The 15311-nt window shown below is 47.7% G+C and overlaps 1 protein-coding gene across 9 annotated transcripts in view; it reads right to left on the bottom strand.

The window, feature by feature from the left end:
* Positions 1 to 15311, bottom strand: part of TCF3 (transcription factor 3) — a 93310-nt gene that overhangs the window by 64877 nt on the left and 13122 nt on the right. For all 9 annotated transcript variants that reach the window (XM_079960622.1, XM_079960624.1, XM_079960625.1 and 6 more), the window contains exon 3: positions 8094 to 8166. In XM_079960622.1, the coding sequence (XP_079816748.1) occupies positions 8094 to 8166 (73 nt within the window). The remainder of the gene's footprint in view (positions 1 to 8093; positions 8167 to 15311) is intronic.

Below are 15311 nucleotides of genomic sequence, written 5' to 3'. Positions count from 1 at the left end.
TTTTGAGTAAGGCAAGCGCCAGATGAAGCCTATGATTTTAATCTTTAGATTGAGCCAACACAAAGGATGAAACGAGGTGCGTTTTTTTCCCTGGGGGGGGGGGGCAGAGAAGGTGTTGCTAAATAATAATAAAAAAAAAGTTTAACCAGGAAATGACACTCACTTTTAAAGCGTGTCAACTCTAATTTGAAAAATTCCAGATTTATTTGCAATTCTGAACAAGACCAGCAACATGCTCCTCCGAATTTTGCAGCTCATGCGAAAATGAACAGTTATGGGGGAACCTTCACCATTTGCAGTAAATGACATTTTTAAATAAAATCTCAATGGGCAGAAAAGCATTTATTACGGAGCACATACAGAACAGAAGCGAAAACATGAGATTGGCAGCCAGGGAACGTGGAGATCCATGGAGGATGAAAAGCTAGGATTGCCATATTTTGAAGAGGAAAAAAGAAGTCTTCTACTTTTAACTATGGATCGCTGTTATGACGACTCTCGTCCAAAATACCCTTCCTATACGTAGGGCTTCAGAAACGGTGACACACCACATTTACTCGAGTCTCATGCGCCGTCGAATCTAAAGCGCGCCACAATTTTCGCAACATCATTTGGCCAAAAAGGTGAGCAGTGGATTCAAGAAAACTTGGTCTTGATAGTAGCAAAGTTCTTTCAACAACAAAAGAATAATAATAATAATAATAATAATAATAATAATAATAATAATACCTATTGCTCCCTCGCTTGCCACAGGAAATTATTGTGGTTCACGTTCCCCTCTTTCGGAACATCAGTATGCGCATAACAATTTATTAAACTGTTTCACATGTACGTATTGACTTTCCTGAAGGACAAGGGGATGGGAACACCTGCCCTCCCAAACTCTTTGTCTGAAATCTTTGAGTCCCAAAGCACTGAGGTCCATCTCCTGAGGGTCTTCTGGCGATTCCCTCAATGCGAGAAGTGAAGTTACAGGGAACCAGGCAGAGGGCCTTCTTGGTGGTGGCGCCTGCCCTGTGGAATGCCCTCCCATCAGATGTCAAAGCAATAAACAACTATCTGACTTTTAGGAGACACCTGAAGGCAGCCATGTAGTAGGAAGCCTTTTAATGTGTAATGTTTTATGGCCACTGGTTCCATCACCTCCTGGCAAATAGAAGGGGAAGAAATGGAGGCAGTGAGAGATTTTACTTTCTTGGGCTCCATGATCACTGCAGATGGTGACAGCAGCCACGAAATTAAAAGACGCCTGCTTCTTGGGAGAAAAGCAAGGACAAACCTAGACAGCATCTTAAAAAGCAGAGACATCACTTTGCCAACAAAGGTCCGTATAGTTCAAGCTCTGGTTTTCCCAGCAGTGATGTATGGAAGGGAGAGCTGGACCACCAAGAAGGCTGATGGCCGGAGAATGGATGCTTTTGAATTCTGGTGCTGGAGGAGACTCTTGAGAGTCCCATGGACTGCAAGAAGATCAAACCTCTCCATTCAGAAGGAAATCAGCCCTGAGTGCTCACTGGAAGGACAGATCCTGAAGCTGAGGCTCCAAGACTTTGGCCACCTCAGGAGAAGAGAAGACTCCCTGGAAAAGACCCTGATGTTGGGAAAGATGGAGGGCACAAGGAGAAGGGGACAACGGAGGACGAGATGGTGGGACAGTGTTCTGGAAGGGACCAGCATGAGTTTGACCAAACTGCGGGAGGCAGTGGAAGACAGGAGGGCCTGGCGTGCTCTGGTCCAGGGGGTCACGAAGAGTCGGACACGACTAAACGACTAAACAGCAACATATATGTTGGAAGTGTGGCTGGACAACCCAGTCAGATGGGCAGGGTGCAATAAAGATTCTTCTTCTTACTACTACTACTACTACTACTACTACTACTAACAAAGACTAGCACGTCTACAGCCAATCCATCACGGACATGCATATATCTGCCTATAGACATAAAAACGTAAGGCTGTCGTCACGCTGCATTTTGCATGATGAAGGAAGGGCTTCATCTGCCAAATTAGAGAACTGTCAAGTTGGAAGGGACCCTGAGGTTCACCCCTTGGGCAATGGAAGAACATGCACTTGCCCCATGCAGGAATCGAACCCACAACCTAGGTGTTATCACGTTCGCAACCCAAACGTTTTTTCAAAAAAAGGTAGTTTTTATGCCTTTGCAAAACTCAAGAGCTGCCACCTTTAAAACGAGCTCGCTTCATTTTATTTTATTATTAAGCCAGAGTGGCTGGGGAAAGGCAGAACCCTTTTGCAATGTTTTTTTTTTATTTTCATTTTTAAAAAGCCCTCCGTTTCCTTAATCACAGGAGCATATATATTTTATTTCAGGCATTACCGAAATCCTAGAAAGGGATGCGGAACAGCTGGCAACAAGCCCCATTTGAAGCTTTTGCAGATCAGGTGAACTTTCTTGCACCCCCAGCTCCACAATAAAGGGTGGAAAAGATTTATACCTTGGTGCGTGCGTACATATAAATATATCTTTCTACGGATATAATCCAGGCATTTTAATTCTTTGTTTGGGAGAAGAAGGGGGTGAGCAGGGAGAAAGGAGTTGGTCGGAGGGGAGACGGAGGAACCCTCAGATGCAACGCCAACCTTCCTTTTTGGAGAGAGATCAAAGAGTGTCAAATTAACAATTAAAGATGGGGGGGGGGATCCACAAAGAAGGAAAAGAAAACAGGCGCTTGCTCCCTTGATATGCGGTTGTTGGTTTGGGGTTGTTGTGTTTCCTGTTTTTTGCCCAAAGGTAAGCTGCTGTTTTAGGGACGCGGGTGACGCTGTGGGCTTGCCGATCAGAAGGTCGGCGGTTCGAATCCCCGCAATGACGGGGTGAGCTCCCGTTGCTCGGTCCCTGCTCCTGCCCACCTAGAAGTTCGAAAGCACGTCAAAGTGCAAGGAGATCAATAGGTACCGCTCCGGCGGGAAGGGAAACGGCGTTTCCGTGCGCTGCTCTGGTTCGCCAGAAGCGGCTTAGTCCTGCTGGCCACATGACCCGGAAGCTGTACGCCGGCTCCCTCGGCCAGTAAAGCGAGATGAGCGCCGCAACCCCAGAGTCAGTCAGGACTGGACCTAATGGTCAGGGGTCCTTTCACCTTTACCTTGATTCTTGCTTTCGTTTTATGGATCAGCGGTCTCGTTAGAGAGTAAAATTCATGTTAAGCTGCTGTTTTAGGGCTTGTTGTTAAAAGCCTGGAACGGATTAATCTGTTTTGCATGACTTTCTATGGGAAAGCGCGCCTTGGTTTTGGAATGCTTTGGTTTTGGACCGGAATTTCCAGAACGGATTAAGTTTGAGAACCAAGGGACCACTGTATTGAGAGAAGGCATTCCCTCCTGATAAAGAGGAGGTGGGGATACAGGGATGTGTCTGCCAAATTCTCAACATCCCCAGGGTCAAACAGCCAAGGGCGCTGCAATCCGTGAATCTTGTCAACATCTGGAAGGCTGCAGACTAGAGCTTGTAGCTTTTGCTTTTATTTTGGCAACCGCTTGTTCCTGCAGTTTAATGCAATGAGCTTTTGGCTGAAAGCAAAGGAATGAAAACTGTACTTTCCAAACCTGGTTTTTTTTGGGGGGGTCACCCCAAAATCAACAATTTTTGTATAAGGTAAAGGTAAAGGCACCCCTGCCCGTACGGGCCAGTCTTGACAGACTCTGGGGTTGTGCGCCCATCTCACTTAAGAGGCCAGGGGCCAGCGCTGTCCGGAGACACTTCTGGGTCACGTGGCCAGCGTGACATCGCTGCTCTGGCAAGCCAGAGCCGCACACGGAAACGCCGTTTACCTTCCCGCTGGTAAGCGGTCCCTATTTATCTACTTGCACCCGGAGGTGCTTTCGAACTGCTAGGTTGGCAGGCGCTGGGACCGAGCAGCGGGAGCACACCCCGCCGCAGGGATTCGAACCGCCGACCTTTCGATCGGCAAGCCCTAGGCGCTGAGGCTTTAACCCACAGCGCCACCTGCGTCCCAATTTTTGTATAGGTAGCTGTATAACACACTATGGAATTGTACATAATAATTATGCATTGGGATACAGGGGGAAAACAGAGCTTGCGGGTTTTCTGAGAGCCAGTGTGGTGTAGTGGTTAAGAGCGGCAGTCTCGTAATCTGGGGAACCGGGTTCGAGTCTCCGCTCCTCCACATGCAACTGCTGGGTGACCTTGGGCCAGTCACACTTCTCTGAAGTCTCTCAGCCCCACTCACCTCACAGAGTGTTTGTTGTGGGGGAGGAAGGGAAAGGAGAAGGTTAGCCGCTTTGAGACTCCTTAAAGGGAGTGAAAGGCGGGATATCAAATCCAAACTCCTCTTCTTCTGATACTTGCACGATGTTTTTTGCATTGTACAATGGGACCTTGGCAGTCGAACAAATCGGCTCCCGAATGCCGCAAACCCGGAAGTGAATTTGCAAACGTTTTTCGGAAGTCGAACGTCCAACGCGGCTTCTGATCTGAGTGCAGGAAGCTTCTGCATCCAATCGGACGCTGCGCCTTGGTTTTCGACCATTTTGGGAGCTGAACGGACTCCCAGAACGGATTAATATACCACTGTAAACCCCTTCTTACTGTTTAGAATAAAATTGAGGTTGCCGTTTCTCTTTCTTTGTGCTGCAAGCGCCGCAAAGCTCCCGCATCGCTTGGATTGCGCATTCTATGCAACAATTATTTCTTGGGATTTGGGGTACGGAGGACTCCTGCTTCCAGCCATTCTCCAATACCCACAATGTTTTTTTCGGCAAGGTTTCCATATTTCCAACAAATTCTTGCAATCATTTTCACTGAGTTACCTCGACAGCGATTGAGCTTTTCATTTCGGGGCGACCATTTCCCCCTACAACTGAGAAGAAGCAGATCCTTTTTCAGTGTTCCTAAGCCATGGGTAGGCAAACTAAGGCCTGGGGGCCGGATCTGGCCCAATTGCCTTCTGAATCCAGCCCGCGGACGGTCCGGGAATCAGCGTGTTTTTACATGAGTAGAATGTGTCCTTTTATTTAAAATGCATCTCTGGGTTATTTGTGGGGCATAGGAATTCATTTTTTTTCTCTGGCCCCCCACAAGGGGGGTCTGGCCCCCCACAAGGTCTGAGGGACAGTGGATTGGCCCCCTGCTGAAAAAGTTTGCTGACCCCTGTCCTAAGCAAAAGCTCACCCCTTCATGATACAGGAAACTGATTTTTGGGTTTTTTTGGAAAAAGTCAAAAAGTTTTAACCCTGCTGCAGACAGAAAGCAGCCTCTGGCTTCCTAGGGGACTCAATTTTGGGGCAAGACAGCTACAACAGCCCCACATCCCCACTTGGCCCTTTCTCAGATAGACTGCTCCTACACATGGAAGCTCCACCCAGCACAGAACAGAAGCTTCCATCAAACCTTTTGCTTCCCCTCTTTCCCAGAAAGGACGAGCGCTGCCAAGGCGAAAGCAAAGACTACAGAACCGCTCATCCCATCCTGGAATCTCAAACACAGCTGGGGCGGTTGCGGCAAGAAGCCCAAATTATTTTGCGAAAAGCATCAAAGCCGGGAGTTGGGGGTTGAAGAAACCTCCTCAGATGTGACAGGCTCCGGGCAGAGGGAGTGGAAAGGGGTGGCCAGTGTGTTTGTGTGTTGTGGGGGTGGAAAGAAGGAGATTACACTTTGCTGTAACCACCTGTAGCTTCAAAATTCGGGAACGTGCACCAACTCGCCCCCACTCCCAAGACACGCACGGGCGCAGAAGTCTCTATAAACACACGCCCCATATTCAAAGCAATCCCCCTCTATCAAACGAAGCACATTTTGCTTTCATGCTCAAAAATCAAAGGACGCACGAAGTCGGGAGACCCCCCCAAAAATGGGGAAATGTACCTTGAACTTTTGCACCTGCGGTTAAAAATAAAAAAACGCAGCCTTCTAGCAAACCGTTCGTGCAAACCAGGCTACAAACCCCATTGCCCTAGACCAGGCATAAGGCAAATTCAGCCCTCCAGATTGTTTTGGGACTACAACTCCCATCGTCCCTAGCTAACAGGGCCAGTGGTCAGGGATGATGGGAATTGTAGTCCCAAAACAGCTGGGGGGCGGAGTTTGCCTAGGCCTGCCCTAGACCCCTGGCCCGGGATTGGCTGCTGGAAGTTGGGGGGCGGGGTCTGGCACAACCTCTGGGAGACCCCTGGAGTTTCCCCATATGCCTGGTCTGAGCAGAGGCATTCTCTGCTCTTGAGAGGGGAACGCCCCTTTCTAAAAGGCGGTCGTTCCTTCGGCTCTCGGGGTTATTCGTGGGGCATAGGAATTCGTTCAGGGCAGCTGTTTACCAGCTCCATCTGGTACGTAGGCTGAGACCCTATCTGCCTGTGGACTGTCTCGCCAGAGTGGTGCATGCTCTGGTTATCTCCCGCTTGGACTACTGCAATGCACTCTACGTGGGGCTACCTTTGAAGGTGACTCGGAAACTACAACTAATCCAGAATGCGGCAGCTAGACTGGTGACTGGGGGCGGCCGCCGAGACCATATAACACCGGTCTTGAAAGACCTACATTGGCTCCCAGTACGTTTCCGAGCACAATTCAAAGTGTTGGTGCTGACCTTTAAAGCCCTAAACGGCCTCGGTCCAGTATACCTGAAGGAGCGTCTCCACCCCCATCATTCTGCCCGGACACTGAGGTCTAGCGCCGAGGGCCTTCTGGCAGTTCCCTCATTGCGAGAAGTAAAGCTACAGGGAACCAGGCAGAGGGCCTTCTCGGTAGTGGCGCCCGCCCTGTGGAACACCCTTCCAGCAGATGTCAAAGCGATTAACAACTACCTGACATTCAGAAGACATCTGAAGGCAGCCCTGTTCAGGGAAGTTTTTAGCGTGTGATATTTTATTGTGTTTTTGCTTTCTATGGAAGCCGCCCAGAGTGGCTGGGGAGGCCCAGCCAGATGGGCGGGGTATAAATAATAAATTATTATTATTATATTATTATTTTATATTTCCCCCCCAAAATATAATCTGGCCCACCACAAGATCTGAGGGACAGCCCACGGCTGAAAAAAGTTTGCTGACCTCTGTAAAATTCGTGTTAAATTGCTGGTTTAGGGGTTGTATTAAAAGTCTGGAACAGATTAATCCATTTTGCATGACTTTCTATGGGAAAGCATGCCTTGGTTTTGGAACGCTTTGGTTTTGGAACAGACTTCTGGAACGGATTAAGTTTGAGAACCAAGGTATAGCATGGTATTTGTAACTTTAAGCCGAAAGCCTGCCTTCACGGATCGCATTGCGCTCTGCCTGATCGTGAGTAAAACTTCTTTTTGTTACTTACGAATAAGATACTGCAGGGTATCACCAGGAATAACAGAACATATCTCACTTTGGGCAAGCCAGGTTAAATATGCTTATTGTCTTAAACAGACTCACACAAGTCTGCAACCAACTTTCTGTAAATGGGGGCAATGCACTCTGCTGTATAAAGAAACTTGCTAGAGCAAGTTAGAAAAAGGTAAAGGGACCCCTGACCATTAGGTCCAGTCATGGCCGACTCTGGGGTTGCGGCGCTCATCTCGCTTTATTGGCCGAGGGAGCCGGCGTACAGCTTCCGGGTCATGTGGCAAGCAGGACTAAGCCGCTTCTGGCGAACCAGAGCAGCGCACGGAAATGCCGTTTACCTTCCCGCCGGAGCGGTACCTATTGATCTACTTGCACTTTGATGTGCTTTTGAACTGCTAGGTGGGCAGGAGCAGGGACCGAGCAACGGGAGCTCACCCCGTCCATCGCGGGGATTCGAACCGCCGACCTTCTGATCTGCAAGCCCTAGGCTCTGTGGTTTAACCCACAGCGCCACCTGCATCCCTTAGAGCAAGGGTAATATTAATCAATATATCCTCTCCTGTTCCCCGCAATATTCCCACATGTCGCCCCTCTCCAGATGTTGTGCCCGAATCCCCGCAACTTCCATCATCACCTCTGATGCTGCTTGCATCATTTATATCATTATAAATTATTATAATATTATTATTATTATTGTCACACAGGAAGCTGGAGTGCCAGCAACAGCAAGCACAAAACCTCAGGATCCTCGTTTGTGCAACCCTGGAGTACAAAAACCAGAAATACGGGGAGATATATTCAAGCATACCTGATCCTCCGAACTGCGTGCTAGCCAGAGTCGTCGGTCTGTTTTTCCCATTGGCTACTGGCAGCGGGAACATCTGGGGAAGAAGAAGAAGAGGGGGAAAACAGTGTTAGAAACTCAGATATATATACGTCAGGCGCCAAACAGCTCCTTAAACCACGGATGCAGTTGCAAACACGAAAATTTCCGGTTGCCATTTTGGGGACAATGTGGCTCTAACGTCTTGATTTTTCATCATCGCCAACCTTTATTACGATACAGAGACCCAACAAATCGTTACCAAGCAATACACAATTCATACAGCCTACCTCCAGGTTAAACAAGCATTTTGTTCAGAATAATAGGGACCATTGGTTCTTGCAACCACCCATAAAATTTTTGCCACTGCTTATGTTCTAGGGTTTGTCCGGTCTTCCAATAGGAACCTGACATAGTGAGCCTTTGATTTTTCCAGGAAAAGGTACCAGCAAGGGTAATATCAGTTCAGCCCTGGCTTGCTCGTATTTTGCACAGTGCAACAAAATGTTTTATGGTGTCGATGTCTTGAGCACATGAGCAAAGTCCGTCCTGGTAGGGAACTCCTCTCAACACTGCAGAAGGAAAGACATTTAGTCTGGCTTTGGTGAAAAGCCTTCGATAATTTGGTACTGTCAGGTTTTTAATGTAAGATGTTGACTTAAAAACATGCCCATATTGGGCATTTGGTCCAGTCGTGGCCGACTCTGGGGTTGCAGCGCTCATCTCGCTTTATTGGCCGAGGGAGCTGGCGTACAGCTTCCTGGTCATGTGGCCAGCATGACTAACCTGCTTCTGGCGAACCACAGCAGTGCACGGAAACGCCATTTACCTTCCCGCCGGAGCGACACCTATTTATCTACTTGCACTTTGACGTGCTTTTGAACTGCTAGGTGGGCAGGAGCAGGGACCGAGCAACGCTAGCTCACCCCGTCATTGCGGGGATTCGAACCTCTGACCTTCTGATCGGCAAGTCCTAGGCTCAGTGGTTTATCCCACAGCGCCACCCACGTCCCATGAGCCACCACCCGCATCCCATAAGTGGCTGATAGGCGTGTGCAAAATGTGCCTGGCAAATTTTGAACATCGGGGAAGAGGTTACCTAGACAAGGAGAAGGGGGTGCCAGGGTGGGCGGCTACAGGCGGTATTTAACACCTCCCAAAATCTGGCACAGTTTCTCCTCTCTGGGTTTAAACACACACATATATAACACACAGAATAAGAGTTGGAAAAGGGACCCTTCAATGTCATCTAGTCCAACCCTCCTGTAGTGCGAGAATCTCAGCTAATGAGGCCATGAAACGCAGCCTCCCAAATTCTGCTTCAAAACTTCTAAGGAAGGTTTTTTTTAAGGACTTCTAAGAAAATCCGTTCTGCTGCTTTTTAATATATGGGATAGGGAAGCAAAATTTAAAAATAAAAAAAAAACTTCCCAGGAAATTTCCGCTTGCCTCCAGTTGCAGACTAAAGTAATCTGACCACCCCCCCTTGCTTTTTTAAATACGCCATACACACACACACACACACACACACACACACACACACACACCAGCAAAAACAAGAGTCAAAGAAGCAAAATCTATTGCTTAAAAGCTGCACAAAAAGCAGACCGCTCTGAAGCCGATCAGAAATCTCAATTTATCACCTAGGGTTGAAAGCGAAAATTCGGACACAAAAGTTTAGCTGTTTTTTTAATGGCCGAAGTTGCAAATGAAGTTTTGACGTACGGCAACCATAACTTCAACAACCCCCCCCCCCCTCAAGAACATTCAGATAAATTGGAAACTGCCCGTGTGATCACAGCAATATAAACAAGTTTTGGCCCCAGATCAATGAATAAACAGATTTCTCTAACTAGCAGTCTTCCTGGTCAAAGTTTTGCAGGAAAGACCTGTGAAAATATGCATCTTTGATTGATTTTTTCCTCTTCTGTGCTTTCTATCCAATGCTGGGAAGATCTGGGAAGAGGAATAATTTGTTGTTGTTTAGTGGTGTCCGCCTCTTCGTGACCCCCTGGACCAGATCATACCAGGCCCTCCTGTCTTCCACTGCCTCCCGCAGTTTGGTCAAACTCATGCTGGTAGCTTCGAGAACACTGTCCCACCATCTTGTCCTCTGTCATCCCCTTCTCCTTGTGCCCTCCATCTTTCCCAACATCAGGGTCTTTTCCAGGGAGTCTTCTCTTCTCAGGAGGTGGCCAAAGGCTTGGAGCCTCAGCTTCAGGATCTGTCCTTCCAGTGAGCACTCAGGGCTGATTTCCTTCCGAATGGAGAGGTTTGATCTTCTTGCAGTCCATGGGACTCTCAAGAGTCTCCTCCAGCACCAGAATTCAAAAGCATCCATTCTTTGGCGATCAGCCTTCTTGATGGTCCAGCTCTCACTTCCATACATCACTCCTGGGAAAACCAGAGCTTGAACTATACGGACCTTTCTTGGCAAGGTGATGTCAACAATACGGCACAGGTTATCAGCAAACAGGTGGTTTGCATGGGAAATGACTGTGGACTAGAAACTTAAGCAGACTGTGTAGGCAAGTTCAACATTAGCCGGGTTATGGCTCCAAGGGCCATTCATAGTGATTCTTTCCACTTAAATAAATTTTATTGTGGTTTATAGAAAAAAATATACAAAAGTTACTTTCTTTTCTCTCTTTTTTTAACCAAACCAGGACTTTTATATAGATACCATAAAAATACAAAAAGGGGGATAGGGAAGGGAAGAATAGAAAAGAGGTTAAAAGAGAATGAAAAATAAGATTCAGAAAGTTCCCAAAACAGAAATTCAAGCTCCCAGGAAAATATTTCAGGTCCTTCTCTAAGGGGACATTTTCCTTTGCACATATTGCTCCACCCATTTAATTTATAGGGCTGCCCCATCACAGAAATACTCTAGGAAGACAGTGGGGTGCAGTGGTTAGAGGGTCAGACTAGGACCTGAGGTGAATGCAATGAATAAACTCACACCAGTCGCAAAATGTGTTGGAGCACCAGGAAAGTTGCCCGCATGAAGCATCTCTAGGTTCAGAACGCTGAGGACTAGCGCCTTGCTCAGTTTATAGGAAAGGAACTTGCTGTTTTGCATGCCAAAGATCCTGGGTTCGGTTTCCCCCCATCTCCAGAGACACACTTGCCTAAAAAACTGCTGAGTAGGGTTGCCAAATGTCAAAAAGTGAAAACCCGGCTGCAAACGTCGTTGAGCTTAGGGGGTTATCTTTGCAAAAGAAAAATGAGCTCTTTTTAAAAGGAAATTCGCCACAATCTAGACTTCCAACTTTTATATGCCTGTTGTCTTTGTCCATGGAGTTTTATTGGCAGGGATACTGGAGTGGCTTGCCGGTTCCTCCTCCAGGTGGATCATGTTTGGTCAAAACTCTCCACTATGACTTGTTCATCTTGGGTGCCCTGCTCGGCATAGTTCATAGCTTCTCTGAGTTATTCAGGCCCCTTCGCCACGGCAAGGCAGTGATCCATGAAAGTGAGAGCCGGACCATCAAGAAGGCTGATCGCCAAAGAATTGATGCTTTTGAATTCTGGTGCTGGAGGAGACTCTTGAGAGTCCCATGGACTGCAAGAAGATCCAACCTCTCCATTCTGAAGGAAATCAGCCCTGAGTGCTCACTGGAAGGACAGATCCTGAAGCTGAGGCTCCAAGACTTTGGCCACCTCAGGAGAAGAGAAGACTCCCTGGAAAAGACCCTGATGTTGGGAAAGATGGAGGGCACAAGGAGAAGGGGACGACGGAGGACGAGATGGTGGGACAGTGTTCTCAAAGCTGCCAACATGAGTTTGACCAAACTGCAGGAGGCAGTGGAAGACAGGAGGGCCTGGCGTGCTCTGGTCCAGGGGGTCACCAAGAGTTGGACACAACTAAACAACAACAACAACAACAACAACAAGACTACCAACATTGGAATTTCACAGACCTTTCAGCACTTTCTGCGCAGACACTGCTTCCGGGAACTGCAGTGTTCCGGCTACGTCCAGGAAATTCCATACATAGGGCAACCCCTAGACCTGCCGGTCAGTGTAAGAAATACTGCACTAGATGGACTTCCTATGTTCTGGCTTAAGATCAATTCCACCTGTGGCGCTATAAAGCATCGTAACCAGGCCAGGCTTTTAAGAAAGCAGAGATATTCCCTGCAATTCGAGGGTTGCAAAACCGCGCCTTTAAATTTCCACTACACTGCCACCTTAAAATGCAGACAACCTCCCTTCTGAGTCTTTTTATGCAGCATCAGAAAAAGAAACAGATTTGCGAACGTGCAAAGGAAACGAATTCAACAACAGAAGTTTCTCCCTCCCTCCCTCCCTAATTTCCCATGCAGTGTGGAAAAACCACCTTCAATGCATGCAGCGCTAGAGGACTACAGCTCCCATGATGCAGCGTGCTAAAACAACAACAACACATACACACAGAGAGAGCTGGCGCAGAAATACGAAAGGAGCCATCCGGAATCCCAAATCTACAATTCTATGCATCTAGGTAAAGGGACCCCTGACCGTTAGGTCCAGTCGCGGCCGACTCTGGGGTTGCGGCGCTCATCTCGCTTTACTGGCCGGCGTACAGCTTCCGGGTCATGTGGCCGGCATGACTAAGCCGCTTCTGGCAAACCAGAGCAGCGCACGGAAACGCCGTTGACCTTCCCGCCGGAGCGGTAGCTATTTATCTACTTGCACTTTGATGTGCTTTCAAACTGCTAGGTTGGCAGGAGCAGGGACCGAGCAACAGGAGCTCACCCCGTCATTGCGGGGATTCGAACCACTGACCTTCTGATCGGCAAGTCCTAGGCTCTGTGGTTTAACCCACAGAGCCACCCGCGTCCCTCTATGCACCTAGCAGGCACCTAATTTCGAGAAACTGTGTTAATATGATGTGCAGAATTTAGACCCCTTGCCTGACCAAATGGACTAGAGAAGAGAAAAGAGACCGACGCTTTCATCTGTCACTCTCTGGGTTGAGTTTTATCTCTCTCCGTGACGTGGCGCCTCTCCCTGCCCCCCTTCCAAGGCTCCTTATCTTAAAAAGTCAAGGCCACACGCCCTTCCAAGGCGTGACACAACCCTCTCCTCTGACCGCACGTCGCCCGCCGAAAGTCTGCCTCCGTTCGGCTTCCCTTAATAAAATCAGGAGGAGGAGCCCGAGAAATGGGAGAATGCGTCTTCTTAGAGGAGGCATTCCTACTTGAGAAAGGAGAAAGCTTCCCCATTTCTGAAGCCCACTTGATCATCACCTCCTTGACCTGTTCGTCTTTGACCTCCCACTCCAATAATGTATCATACATTTTTAGTTTTGTTTTGTAATAACACTTTTTATAATAATTGAAGGTTCGTTTGAGAAACCTCTTTTCTTATCTGACCTGAACACTTCACGCAATTGATGGTACTGGATCCAACCCGTCAGATGTTGTTTAATTTCCTCATAATCTTTAATTACCAATTTATTCTCTTTTTCCTTAGTCAGATCTTTTTTCCTTAATCAGATCTTTCTATGTGGCCCATTCAAATTCCATATTTTTCTTTTTTATTGTAATTGCTTCTAGAGGTGATGCCCACCGTGGTGGTTTTGGTTCTAGGAAATCCTTATATTTTAGCCATGTTTTATATAATGATTATAAATAATAATAATAATAATAAATTTTATTTATATCCCGCCCTCCCCAGCCGAAGCCGGGCTCAGGGCGGCTAACAACATTAAAACAGTATGACATTATAAAACATTATAAAAATGAATTAAAATCAAAATTGATGGCAACCATAAACTAAAGCTTTGTAAAGATTGCCAGAGGAGGGGGTCAGGCTGCGCCCTGACCAAATGCCAGGTGGAACAGCTCTGTCTTGCAGGCCCTGCGGAAAGATGTCAAGTCCTGCAGGGCCCTTGTCTCTTGTGACAGAGCGTTCCACCAGGTTGGAGCCGCAGCCGAAAAAGCCCTGGCTCTTTTTAGAGGCATTCCTACTTGAGAAAGAAGAAAGCTTCTTCCTAGGCCAGAGGATCTGTCCCCCTACTGACGGCGCCCCCACTTCAACTCCCGTCAGAATAGCCAACGGGGAAAAAAATCTGGAAAAGTCGGGGATTCCCTGTCCCTGATTCAAGAGTCAGCATTCTGCACTCCATGCAAGAGGCATTTCTGTTTAGAAGAGGCATTCTCTGCGGAGAGATGGAAGAACAACGCTACAAGTGGTCCCTTGGTTCTCCAAGGCCTTGGTACTCAAACAGCTTGGAACCCAAATGCTGAAAACCCGGAAGCAAGTGTTCCGGTTTGCGAACTCTTTCCGGAAGCCAAACGTGCTCTGTTTTGAGTTTTGCACTTCCAATTTGAGCGCCACGCTTCCGTTTTGAGTGTTACGCCTGTTTTTGCTGTTTATCTTGCGTTTTTGCAGCTCTTTTTCATTTTGTTTTTGTGACTGTGTGGAACTGATAGATTGATTGTGTGACTGCAGTACATTCTTTATTTCATTTTATGAGTCGACAGTCTTGTTAGATAGCAAAATCCACGTTCAATTGCTGCTTTAGGGGTTGTATTTAAAAGCCTCGAACGGATCGATCCGTTTTGCATTGCTTTCTATGGGAAAGCGCTGCCTTGGCTTTGGAACGCTTTGGTTTCAGAACAGGATTTCCGGCACGGATTAAGTTCGAGAACCAAGGGACCACTGTGTTTAAAAGAGGTTTTCCCTCCTGAAAGCAGGGAATACCTCTTCTTAGATCTCAGGGATGGGGAAGGGCTACACCAGCCTTTCTCAACCTGTGGGTCCTCTAATCTTGTTGAACTACAACTCCCATCACCCCTACCTAGCAAGGCCAGAGCTCAGGGATGATGGGAGTTGTAGTCCAACAACATCTGGGGACCCACATGTTGAGAACCGCTGGCCTACACCCTTCCAGATACAGTGGTGCCTCGCAAGACGAAATTAATCCGTTCCGTGAGGCTCTTCGTCTAGCGGTTTTTTCGTCTTGCGAAGCAAGCCCATTGACAGCTTAGCGGATTAGCGCTATTAGCGGTTTAGCGGCTTTTAGCGGATCAGCTGATAAGCGGCTTATCAGCGGATAAGCGGCTTAGGACTTAGGAAAAGGGGGGGGGGAGGGAAAAAACCCCGCAGGAACTCGCAAGACATTTTCGTCTTGCGAAGCAAGCCCATAGGGAAATTTGTTTTGCGAAGCGCCTCCAAAATGGAAAACCCTTTCGTCTAGCGGGTTTTCCGTCTTGC

Source organism: Podarcis cretensis (genome assembly GCF_951804945.1).
Source record: "Podarcis cretensis genome assembly, chromosome: 18".
NCBI classification, from domain to species: Eukaryota; Metazoa; Chordata; class Lepidosauria; order Squamata; family Lacertidae; genus Podarcis; species Podarcis cretensis.
This window is presented reverse-complemented; position numbering and strand designations above follow the sequence as displayed.